The following is a 13,327-nucleotide window of genomic DNA, read 5'->3' on the forward strand; positions in this document are numbered from 1 at the left end:
TGTATACTAGCAAAGTATCATGTAACATGAGGTCATGTTTAAGATTTTTTTCCCCCCTTCTCTTTAAAACTCAAAAAGTTGTATTTCAACCACCATCTTGAGCTTCTACTATGAAATCTTTTTAAAGGCCCATTAACATCTATCATGGGAACAGGGAGCTGGAAGAAATTGGAAAACAATACTAGTTGTCTGCAATTGCAGACAAAAATCATGGCTGGGATTATTGTGCTATGATCCCAGTTGTTGTTGGGACTAAGTAAAAATTGTTGGTCCAGATCATGTTCTCTTTCTCTCCTGACACTTCTTCCAGGCCATTATTCTGTCACTGATGATTTTGAAACTACAACTGTACTGATTTTTCTTCAAGGTGAGATTATAATTTCAACTTCTAGTCTTAAAGCAATCCAACAAATTTCAGCTGTCTTACATATAGGAGAATGGAGTTGTAAATTGCTAGAGAGAGGGGAGATGGGCAAGCTGGCACCCCAGCTGAAAATGTCAACTTTTTTTCACAGGTTAGCACACCTTGTTTTTGCTTAACATAACTACTACTTTAGAGCAGCCAATAGTCACAATTGACTTTGTGACTTCACCTTCTAAGACCCTTTCCCCCCGTGTTCAAGTCATGAATGCTCTGAGAATGCACAAAGGCATCAGCAGGCTGTTCCCACTGCTCACATATGGCATAGCCTTGAGTTGCTTCTAGAGCTTCTGCCTTTTCCAACACTGAGCCTTGAGTTGCTTCTAGAGTGTCTACCTTTTCCAATACTGCCTTTAAATGCAATGCTTGTAGAGCACAAGTAGACTTCGAGCTACAAAACTGAGGAGTCAAGCAGGGTGAAAGACTGCAGTCAGTCTATTATTCATTATTTACTCCTAGATTACAAACAAATTCATTTGCCTACATTACTCCTAAACAAACATTTGTCATCACAGAGAAGTTACCGGCCAGAAGCACAGTATCAGAGTGATCTTGTGTGATACAAAACAACTTCAGTATTTATTTATACTGAACTTAATTAAAGACTGAAGCTCCCAAAGAGTGATCTACATATCTCATGCAATCTACTCACATCAGCTGACACAAGCAAGGAAAACAGAAGTAGCACACTATCTCTAGTTCCTGGTAGGTGCTCAGGTACTGACACAGGAAGGAACCTATGAGTACCTGGTAGGAGATTCAGAGCAAAATAAGAGAAAAAGAAGACACTTGGGACTAGCAGTTTTGAGCTGGTGAGAGCCTGTAAACCTTGCTGATGGCTTGTAATACTTACAGCATGCAACATATAATACATAATTTAAACCCACTAATCCTGTTCAAGTGCTGTATTAAAGTACTGAAATACTAAAAACTCCTCTTGGCTTCAGCAGAAGTGGAGCTTGATGAAAACTTTACCAGGTGTTTTCATCACCTTCCAGAATTGTATCATTACCTATAAAACAACTTAAAAGATTCAGCTTTTACCACTTAAAGAAGAGTCAAACTTGAACATTTTTCCAAAAGAAAGTGAGAAAACACAAATTAGAAGGAGAGTTTTCTTCACAGAGAATGTGGATATTTAGCAATATTTGTATATTCTTTTATCTACAGATGTTGAGCATGAGGGAGCGATCACAAGTAATGTGTATCAGCTGGGTATTTGGAAAGCAATGTAAGACCTGCCACGAGCAGCTGTGAGCTTCATATCTGCTTTTCAAGTCCATCCAAGACCACTCAAAGAACTAGCACTTGGCCAGCAATCTTGACCACTGATTCTGCCTCACACTAACAAAATAATGATAATACAACCATTTACATTAGGAATTGAGATCGTATATAATGAAGCTGCAGCAGGATCACTGACAACATTCCTCATTTAGAACCTTAACTAAAAAATGAGCCTAAGGAAACTCACAGCCTGTATACACAAAGGCTCAAAAAATGCTGCTAAAATCAGGTTATCTATGACAAAAATAACAAGTGTGAAGACAAAGGAATTCTTAAGGCATTGCAATGCTCTTTTTCATAGTCTCACACAATCCAATACACTGCGTTTTTCAAATTACGTAGGTACACATATAATTAATGTTAAGAATAAGCATTCAATGTGTTGATTCATATGCTTTTCATGTTTATTGTTCAGTCTTTTGATCATCAGATTATATTCAACAGGTAAAACTAGTCTCCTGGAACTTAATATCTCAGCATTGTCTTCCTCTCCTACTATCCCCACCTATGCTATAAAAACTTTATGATGCAGTGAGCAAAATATGTTTGCAATGGGACAAGGAGGGTTGGTTTTTTAACAAGACTGACAGGATCAGCTTAACCTGATTCTTGCAGCCACAGACAGAAAAGCCTGACAGACAGAAACTTTGTATTTACACATATTTAGCATGCATTTATTTTTAAAATAAAAATAATTACATTATCTGCTATGTCACAGACTCAGCAAGTCAGCACTACTGAGAGCAGGTGTGAGGCTTCTGTTGGCAACAAGAAGTAACACATGCACATAAGTCTCTAGATATAATAAAAAGGGAACGCTGTGTTCAGTTTCAAGATGTTTTCAACCCAAGGCTTGAGTTTACTACTATGTTCTCCACTGGAATTTGAAATTATAGGAAACAATAGAGCTGCATCCAGCAAATAATAGATGCTGTCTTTATACCATCTTATTCACAGAACATGCTGTGGACAGCCATCCACAGCTCTAGCTCTGGTGGCACTTTTCTCTCTGACCACTGTGACCCAAAAGTCACATAAGATCCCTTTTAGGTCGGCATGGATATCTAAATTATATTGCTAACACATCTTGGTACATATCATGCTCTAAACACATCTTTGTTTCCTCATAGGGAAGGTCACAGAAAAGGAGGTCTCAGCTCACCTCAGCAGTTGAAAAACCACAGAGATCCCTGTCAGATGCCTGAGTCTTGAGCAAACAGCTCTGCCAGTACAACTAAGTAGCTTCTTAAGATGTCATAAATGTTTCCCATATTCTCATCAAACCTGATGCCTAATATTCAACAAGGACCTAAATCAGGCCTGTAAGTAAACTGCATTGCAGTCTTCTCTTTTGCACATATGATTAGGAGTGGGTGGATCACAGGGACATCACAAACCAGTTTTCAGAAACCCAAATCCCCCCAGACCCATTGGACATGCAAAAAACTTCACTGCTTGTGTTTTAGGGGTTCCACCCAGTTGAATATGAGATATTTCAGTGAGATATTTCTCCCATCCATAAAATAAACACACATTGTAAAAGCATTTAAGGGCTTCAGAAAGTCCAAATCCAGCCACAGCACAAGTACGGCTGGAATGTTGTTTACAGTCTCCTGAAAGCTCACATAGTAGGAAATGCTCACTTATGCTGTAAAAATTGTGAAAATTTCTTTTTCTTGGAACACACTTGTATAACAGAACTATCAGAAAAACTTTTAACCTGAATTCCTTTATCCAAATCTGAAAAAAGCCCAATCCACTCACCCTTCTCCCCACATAGGTGCTTACAGGCAGTGCTGTGTTCAATATCATGGAAAACACCCAAAATGGCAGTGGTGTGGCTTCCCTCCTGTTGTATGCAGACCACTGTGAGCTCTCCCTTGGCAGGGAAGGCTGAAGGAGCTCACACCCTCACACCTCGGTTTTCAGGAGAGTGCTCTAACCACTAAAGCTCATGTTGGGATAAGGCTGATCTCTGCTCCTCCTGCTGAAGCTTATTCAGAGAGGTGAATTAAGCAAGAGGGACACAATGCGGCGTCCAAATGAAAAATTGGCACCTAGGAAGGCAGAAACTGAGTCCTGCTTCAGAGCCTGCTGTGGCTTTTCAGTTGAATTTGGGAGAGGTTCACAAGAAAAGGCACTCTTAGTCCAGCCAGTATCTTGGGGAAAGCCTGGCCATCTATGCACACAAGCCCATCTTCAGTCTGAAGCTGAAGAATTGGCCTTAGAGGCTTCAGATACAGGTTGAGAATCTCTCTGTAAAATTGTGTATTGTTTTCTTAGTTTACCAGGATATAACTGGTGAATCAAGAAATAAAACACACAAATTAGGGTGCAAGCAGGAATTCAACCTTGAAACCCCATAAGTACAAAAGATGCCTTCATAAGTGGGTACCATACTGCGAACAACACAAAATGTGTTGTCCCTGACAAAGAAAAGTATCATAAAATCATAGAAGAGCCGAGGCTGGAAGGGACCCCAACACATCTTGTCATCCAACCTTTCACGGGAGAGGAAGCCTAGATGAGATTATCTAGCATCCTCTCCAAAACCTTAAGTGCTAAAAATTTTATCTAAAATGATTAACCTTAAGCATCTTGAAAACCTTAAGTAATGGGAACTCTACTATATCCCTGGGGATATTGTTCCAGTGAACGATTGCACTCACTGTGAAAAAAAGTAGGAGGAGAAAGCAAGTTTTGCTCTGTACCTTCCTTTAAACAAATTTTTGTCAGGTTGTTGTTCCTTCATATTCCTTAGCTTACAGATGTAAGGTTTCTTTAGGTTTTCTTAGTCATTTCTATTCTCTCAGATTTCATGCTATTTTTGCTTTGTATAAATAAGAGATCATGAAATGGTTTAGGTTAGAATGAACCTAAAAGACCACCTAGGCCCAACCCCCTTCCATGGACAGGGACACCTTTCACTAGACCAGGTTGCTCAAGGCCTTCTCCAACCTGTCCTTGAACACTGTCAGGCTTGGGGCATCCACAACCTCCCTGGGCAAGCCATTCCAGTGTCTCACCATCCTCACAGTAAAGAATTCCTTCCTTATATCTAACCTAAGTTTTCCTTCTTTCAATTTGTACCCATTACTCCTTGTCCTATCACTAGAGTCCCTGACAGAGTCTCTCTCTGGCTTCCCTGACAGCCCCCTTCAGATACTTCAGATACTGGATGTTTTCTCTCTGGTTTTGGTTTTTTTTTTTTTTTTTCTTTAATTATTCAATTTTTAGAAAAACCCCTTCAGGATAAGAGGCAGTCATTTCATACTGTCCTGTTACAAAACACATTGACTTTTGTATTCATCCAACTAAAATACTGGAAACAGAATAAAAAAATACAAAATGTTCTTTAGGAAGGTGCAGTTTCCTTTCCCTTTTACAACACTGCAGCCTTGGAAAATTCAATATCCAAGCTCTAATGACTGGTCTTGCTTTCAATTTTAAAATATAAACATCATGTGTACAGCTGGGCACCTAGAACATAGTGGGAAAACCTGAGCAGCAGGTTTAGAGTACTGAACCTTGAGCATGAGCTACAATTATATTTCCCTGGATAATACAATACAGTGGCCTGCTCTTGTTGTTCTAGGAGAAGGAACATCCTGCCTGACCTTGCTGCTCCCACAAAATGGGTCGGGGCTGCTGTGCGACAGCCTGTCCTGAAATGAATCCAAACTGTGGATTCTCTGTGACAGTTTGTGGCATCTGGGTGACTCAGACAGCCTCTGTGCCTGAGGCTGTTCCAGCCCAGGCTGTGATTTTGTTAACATCACAATTTAAGTAGACTTGGGTCTTGTTAGCAGTAATGATGGACTCCCTGAAGGAAAACCAAGGTGGCATTGGAAATGATGTCATTTCATTATCAGCTCTGAGATGGGGATAATTACATCTGTCTTCTTCAAACTGAGATGACCCTAGTCCTTCAGAAGGCAGCTGGCAATCTAACTTCCAACAGCATGCTCATGCCATGCCATGCCTCATCATCTGATAATTTTCACATCAAAGGCATTACTGAAGGTGACCCAAACCATCATCAAAAAACAGGATCTCCAGCTGGACATATATACTAGTGTCCAGTGGACAGCAGCATGCTGGGGGCATTGGACATGTTTGCAGCCCTGACTGAGACATGGATAAAACAAATCCTACTTGCTTCACGTAAATATAACCACAGCACACTGTCAATGCAGATGGCTTGACAAGCCATATAACAGAAGTAATCTTATAGATACAATGAGAAATTTCCCAATGGTTCCAAAATATCCACCTCAGCCTGACATGACACTGAAGACTAAAACACAAAAAAGGTAGACAGACTAAACAAAATTTGTAGTGCATTTAAATATTTATATTAGAAACTGAGACATGGGTTTCTGTTGTAGTAATTTTTCACGTCTTGGACCAGTCGTTGGCAGTTTACCTATCTTCAGCTTCTGAGGAATTTCCTTAACTGCCCTAAAACAAGTTTGCTTCCTGAAGGGCAAAGCCAATTACTCAGCACTGGCTGAGTTTAAAAGAGTGCAACACAGAAAGGAGGAAGAAGAAAGGGGAATAAATATCTAACAATTAGTGATTGTAAACAGAACACCCTCATGGCATATAATTTCTTTTTCTTTAAAAGCTAATTGAAGATGCTACAGCATCATGTTGCAGGGTTTTCTGAGTACTTAAATACTGGCATTAAGATGACCTTCCAAAATTGAGCACAAAGTATTCTGTAAAGGTTAACCACATTCAGTTTACAGAGGTGGTGCTGCTTCCTAGGGGTTGTCTGCAACAGGGAAGTACGTGATTACTGTAGTGGCTGTGGAATGATACCTCAGGCACACTATGTATATTATATGTGTAGGCAACACATCTGAGAATAGCTTCCCTGGAGACATCCCTGTTTCAGAGTAAGAGTATTCACCAGAGAAGCTATCCTAGAATACGAACAGTATTGTCACTTCACAACCAACTTTATAATGGATTAACTTCCCTGTGTGTTCAAACCACCTTTTTGGGATAATTCCTGCCCTTTCTTCCCTGCCCATTCTTCTGGTCATGAGATATGTCATTGTTCAAGCCCTGGGTCTCTTTGAGAGACAAGGTCTACCCCTCATTGTGCCGCATCTTGAAAATGAGTTACTAGGTTTGCTTTGTTTAATATGTAATGAAGAGTCCTTATTGCCTACTATGGTTTTTTTGTTCAATGTCTCCCACAACACAGGATTTGGCTCTTTAAACTACCATAGCACAAAAAGCAGTAAGAATTAAAGCATTGCCATAAAGCCCTAATTGTAGGAACAGCACTTTTTTTCCCTCAGCACCTCAAGCAAAAAGGAGAGAGGGGAACGAAAGTAACATCCAGTTACCTTCTAAAAGCACAAAAGAGTTCGGGATGTCAAACATCCACGTGTTACTAAATATGTCACTGCATCCATGCGTTGCTAGAGATGCAGAATCATGAGTCACCTGAATTTCTGTGCTCAGCCCTGGACCTGACAACTCATCAATGCCTTGCAAGGGTGAGGACGATTTCGCTGCAATGTAACTATTTCAGAAGATCTGGAAGAAGCACTCTTTGCAAAGCAGCCAGAAGGGAGGGGAGGATAACCTCAGCAACTGCTTCCCTGGCACAGGGGACTATAAGCAGCACAGCTGTTCTTTTTGGAAATGTCAGAGAGAGAAAAAAGAAGGTGACTAGGGAGTTGTCATCGTCAGAAAGCACAATAGGTGATTCCAGAATAATGTTTCACACAGTCATAAGCTTTTATTGAAAACATTGCTCAGGAAGCCCAGGCCTGACTAACTTTCCAAATAGCAAACACTGCTTGAAAAACAGAGATGTAAATAATAAAATTACTTAGCATCCAGTTTCTCTGTTTTTCTCTGACAAAGGAGAGCACAGTCATGTCCTAGCGCAGATGCTGCAGCTGAGATAGCCTTATGTTAGCCCTCTCCTGCCCAGTCACAGCCACATCTACAGAATGTCCCAGGAGGATTTCAGGTCATACCCATGACTCTACCTCTCTCCCTGTGTCTGCCCCCTTGGCAAGACACTTGGTCCATGAAGGGCCAGTTGTCCCACAGAAAACAGCAAAACTCTGTTTGTTCCTGGGTTGTGCAAGAATTCACACACCTTCAGAGACAAAACACTATCTCTAGGCTGTTTTGAAGTACTGTAAGTGTGTGCCCATGCAGCAAGCCAAAGTAGGTTTCAGATAGACATGTGCTGTCTCCTGTCCTCCTTTGTGTCTACGGCCTCCCCAGGAAGGACCATGGGGACAGAGGAAGGCGTGGCATATGGTGCCAGACTTACCTCACTCTCAGGCACTGCCAGGAGATGAGGAAAAAAATCACACAGAAGATTTTGAATGAAAAAATCAAAAGCCCAGACTTTCCCTTCAGTCAACAGAAAAAAAACCCCACCAAACCTGAACCCTCTGCTTCCTTATGCCTGGCACACTGAGGTGAAATGGATATGTCAAAGTGATTCCTACTTCATCCCCATCACTGTGGTCAATGAGAGGTGGTGAGAGGGGACCAGGATGAATGCTCAGCCTATAGCTATGCAGTACAGCTTCTTCAGTAATTTATAAGATAGGCAGCAAGTCTGTTCACCCTAAACCCCTTGAAGCCTTCTGTGGCGGCATGCATGGGCCTTACAATGGCGTACAAGCTTCAGAGCTGGAGATAAACAAGGACCTTTCCACACCCTGGCCCTTCAGCAGCTGATCTGACCATTCAGCAATGGGCCACTGTTTTATCACGAGTCCTGTTACTCTCCTGAAAACATGCTGCTCCAAAGGGACTTTCTGGTCAGTGTTAAAGTAATGGAATTTGTGTTTGCCAATGCAGGGAGATAAATTTCACCAAAAAAAAAAAGCATGAGAAAAGTCACTGTTTTTTAAGGTCTGCTGTCATAAAACTACCATTGTCACAAGGGACAGGAAAAGTGCAGTCTGAGGTTTTACAAAGCTGCCACACAGGCGTATGTATTTTTTGAGGGAGGGAAAGGTTGTCACAAAGATTGCAGAAGCTGGAGTCCATGACATTTTATTCATATTGTTTCAACTCATTCACCCACATGCCCTCAAGGGATGTTCTGTATTTTAAAATTGCGGTTTCTGCTAAAAACTGCGTGGTGTGAAGTAGTGTGGTTAGACATCCTTTCTCAAAAATTTTTTTTTGGATCTCTGCTATTCTATCTCTCCTCTCTGTAGGTGTGAAAAACAGAAGCTTTCCCACGCATGCAAAACCTTGTTTTCTTCTAAGTTCATTCAAATTAAATTCAAGAGAGTAATTTGTTGGAGTCAACTGTATAGAACTAAGTTAAGTGAAAAAAAAAAAAAATCGAGTATGTTGATATGGCTGTTTTCATAACTTCTTCCATAGCATCCTCTGTCTGGGTACTGGAATAGCAGCAGAGAACAACTACAACAAGGTTCTTGAACTAAACAAATCAACTAAGCAAGAGGAATTGAATTATACAGGGAAAGAACTTATGACCCCTATTTTTTTTTTTGGCTTGTTTTATTCTCACCATTTGTAGTGGGTTTCATAGGACAGTTTGCAATTCCTTTAAGAATTTCAGTCCAGATGGTAATTTAAATAGGCAGAGGATCAGTTGATAAAACTCTGATTAGATGTCAGCTCTTCAACAGAGCTATTTCCATGGCCTGACTTAACCTATGTTTAGTCTAACAGATAAATGTTTATAATTCACCAAGACTGCTGAAGTGAAAGTAGTATAAAGGGAGTCTTAGCAAGTCTGGTCAACCCATAAGGATTTCCTTGCTTTTAGCCTTCAGCTCCACATATTTTGCTGGAATTAAGTTCTACAGCTTAAATTCACAATACATTACTTATACATTAATCCATAAGTTTAAAGTAAGAAACACAATCAGCTCAGAGTTTTGCAGTGCTGCAACAGTGCAAGGTAATAGAGGACACATGGCTTGGTGTGTTCAGCACCATTGGAGCCAACCACAAGGGTCCTTGACAGATCAAGTCAGCCAGTTTCTCTCTTTTCTTCTTCCTCTCCTTCAACAAGACAAGACACGCAAGTGAATAGTCCTTTCACTGATTATTTCACTATTACACAGATGAGAGAAGGATGCAGACAGGGTCTTGCCACCACTACAACAATGAGGACTGGACTTGTACAGCCCCAGCAGAAGAGTTTATCAATGGATTGATTGAACCTACCAACTTCAAGTGGTTTTGAAATTACAGTTGGTGATCTCTATTCACAGTTCAACCCAAGAGTACCTAATGTTTTTAAACCGGTTCAGTTCTCCTTTACTGGACAGAATAAACCTGTTGCTGTCATGCTGTTCAGTGTTCAAAGCCACACTTCCCTGATAACCTTGATCCTTTGGTATAGCAGAACTTAGTGGGGCAGACGCGTGGGACAGGCAAGAGGCAAGAGAAGAGGTGTAAAGAAAACAGGAATTGAGAGGAAGCAAGAAAAAGACAAAGATTTAGTGTAGCAAGGAGCAGTCAGGTGGAAAATGGCTAAGGAAACCAAAACATGGCCTGGTACTGGTGATAACAGAGACTGAATGAGCTTTACAGGTCTTGCCAAGGGAACCAACAGAAGAACCTATTTGTAGACTCAAACCTGCATCTTTTCTTAAAACATAAATAGGGCAGAAGCACCCAATTTGTACTTGGCAGGTAGCATCCAGAGAGTTTATGTAACGCTGCAAAAAGATAAGCACCTATTTAAGAGCAAACTGTTATTTTTACCCAACAAGCAAACAAATCAAGCTCTTTCATCACAGGCTAAACCCTTTATACTGTCAGCTGTGAGTTCTCTTGGTGTTGTAAAGCACCACAGGGCAGAAAATCACTATGGTATTTTTTGTGTTGGTTGTCAACCTCTGTTTGCTGGAGATTTGAAAAACAGAGGAGACATGAAGCACAGGAAGATCTGAGCAACAATTAGCAGCCCTTAACAAAAAGCAAATCTGTGAAATGCATTTTCTCTGTGAGAAAGAGACTGTTAACCTCTCTGCAAATACTGACTTAGCAAAAATATGAAGGATGTAACTTAGCACCTGCTGGCGAGGAAAGGTGAGAAGAGGAGAGGACAGGACAGAACATTTTGTTGTGAGGTAAGTGGCACAGGAGCAAATGTTTTTTTAAAATATCTGTTATGGATTACAGTTCATCAGCTCCAGAGGAGGGTTACTCAGTCTTGGCCTCCCCTCATGAATTTCTTTTGTTCACTTGGGTCACTTCACTGTTATTCAAGCCTAGATTATAAAAAAGGCAGATCTGCAGGACTGCATTTGTTTGCTTTCTCAGCTCAATGTATTAAGTGTAAGTTTATATGTATACAATATATCTTATTAGATACTGTGTCCTGTTTTGGTCTGTTCTCTTCTGATTTATTTTGAACTCAAAGACCATAACTTTAAGTGCCTTCAAACTTACAGATACTTAGGCCACTGGGGAAAGAGCAGAAAAAAAGTGAAATGCAGCAACAATTACTGTCCAACTTCATCACATTCATGCCTTGGAAAAATAAGACAGAAATGTACTGGAATTAAATCTCCTCTGAGGGAAGAAACTGAAAGCAGCACATTTGCTAGAAACTGTGCACATTCAATCCACTAATATTCATCAAGATATGCAAAATTTAAATGCCATTTAAAAATGGACACTGAGAAATTTATAGACATGGCACCAAGGAAAGTACATATGTTTGGCCATATCCTTGACCCATGACATCACAATGCAGGTGGAAAGCAGATGTTGAGAACACAGCATGTTCCCAGCTCTGGGGGCTGTGTGGGATGAGCAAGATTCCACCAATTTTATGGCAGGGGCAATGCTGCAGCAGGGAGGCACAAGGATAGCATGGGTTGCAGTATATACCACTGGGCATCCACAGCAGAACCTCCTCAGCATAGCTAACTGATTTACTACTATTATTAGTATCAATATTTCCATCACAGTCTGGGTTGGAGCAAAGTAACAGCAACTGGCACTCTCAATTCTGCTCATTCCCTCAACAGATCCCAATGACAACCACAGGCACAGCAGTGCCAAGAACAAAAAAAAGAATTACCAGTACATACACACTGCATTTGAAAAAGAATCTTGTTCATCCTTTCTCCAGCAGTGTCATCTTCCTGCTGTAAAAACAAACCAGGTAGTAATGCTTGAAGGAGAGATGTGCCAACTGTTTAAATCAGAACCAGAGGTGATCCTTCTTTGGGAGCTGACAAGGGCAAGCCACAACCAACTCCTGGGATTTCTGCTCCCACTGCAAAACCTGCCTGGCAAAGGGCTGAGCTTCAACATGTGCTTTTCATACAGAGCACTTATTTCTGACTATAATTTAGCCTCTTGGCAGGAGACGTTCATACATATCGAGCGAAACAGCCTTGCTCATCCATATCGCCCTACACATCCTCATATAACAGCAGCAGCACAGCACATTCTCTGCTTCCAGTGGTGTCCCATGGATCACAGGACAGATTTGGTTAATCATACCCATCTCCTCTCCATACAAGCCTGCTCCACAAGGGATGTTTTCTGGCCTTTCATACTGTTGAATTATAAAATCCACAAGTGAAGAGGTCTCTGTGGGTGTTTCTATAAAATCATTCCACTCTTCCTTTTACAGGGGAAGGAAAGTTAAAACCAGTGGAATATCACCAGTGCTAAGTGGATGTTAAAAATAACATGTAACACTAGTATTTATCACATATGGGAGGAGAAAAGAAAATACCTGAATTATGCTTTCAAAATTATTAGTCTGTTTCTAATAAAATACAAAAAACCCCAGGCCATGCGTCTACTAATCTTATCCATTCACTAAGTTCTGCAGAGGAGAAAGGAGAATACAATCCTTGGAGACGACTTCCCTTGTCTTCTATTTAAGAGGCTGCTAAATTATTGAAATTCTACATTAAAAATATATTACACGCTGTCTAGTGAATGATGGGCCTGCAATGCGTAATATAGAGAGAGGTGTAAGCTTCCCAATACATGCACATGAAATGACTTGCTGAGCTAAAACACTTACTTCCTGCCAACATGATTTCAAGACAGCTGAGGAGAAAAAAACAAGTTACAAAATAATACACTAATGATCGAATTTTGTAGTTGAAATTTATAGCTCTAAAGGCATTTTATTCACTTATTTTACATTATTCAGGTAAATAATATGCATTGAGTTAGTAAAAGAGCAAATAAAAATTAAGATGGCTCCAGCAACTGCAAGTATCTTGTCTTAGCCTGCTTCTACCATGTGTCACAGCAGTGTTATGGAGCAAGACAACTCCATTAAAACAGAGGAATCAATGGTGATTTCTTATGCCTCTCCCAGGTATCCTCTATACTCAGCCCAATGTCTTGATAAAAAGAGAGAATGAGAGCAGATACAGCCAATGGTGATGTGTCATTGTTAAAAATCTGGTTGTCTGCCTGCACTGCTGAGGAGAACAAGGCTTTATCAATAAAATTTGAGGATGCTGCCAGCAGAAATCCAACCAAAATGAGAAAGAAACTTCCTGAAAATATGACTTGACTTGCCCACCGTTACAGTCAGCTTACTTTCTTTCATATGGGGAGGATATATTGCACAACATGTAAAAGTTACGGATGCTTTACAGA

The 13,327-nt window shown here is 40.5% G+C and overlaps 1 protein-coding gene across 10 annotated transcripts in view; it reads right to left on the reverse strand.

Moving 5' to 3' along the window:
- The window catches only part of LNX1 (ligand of numb-protein X 1), a 122,154-nt gene that overhangs the window by 41,700 nt on the left and 67,127 nt on the right, over positions 1-13,327 (reverse strand). The window contains exon 1 of one of the 10 annotated variants that reach the window (XM_032110264.1): positions 3,497-3,592. The exons of 8 other annotated variants lie outside the window; for them this stretch is intronic. Coding sequence is in view for 1 of the 2 variants with exons in the window: in XM_032110262.1 (XP_031966153.1) it covers positions 3,473-3,486 (14 nt within the window). In the remaining variant the exon portion in view is untranslated. Of the gene's footprint in view, positions 1-3,472; positions 3,593-13,327 lie in introns of those variants that run through there. One more of the 10 variants, XM_032110262.1, reaches the window with a different exon arrangement.

This window comes from Corvus moneduloides, chromosome 5 (genome assembly GCF_009650955.1).
Source record: "Corvus moneduloides isolate bCorMon1 chromosome 5, bCorMon1.pri, whole genome shotgun sequence".
Lineage (NCBI taxonomy): Eukaryota > Metazoa > Chordata > Aves > Passeriformes > Corvidae > Corvus > Corvus moneduloides.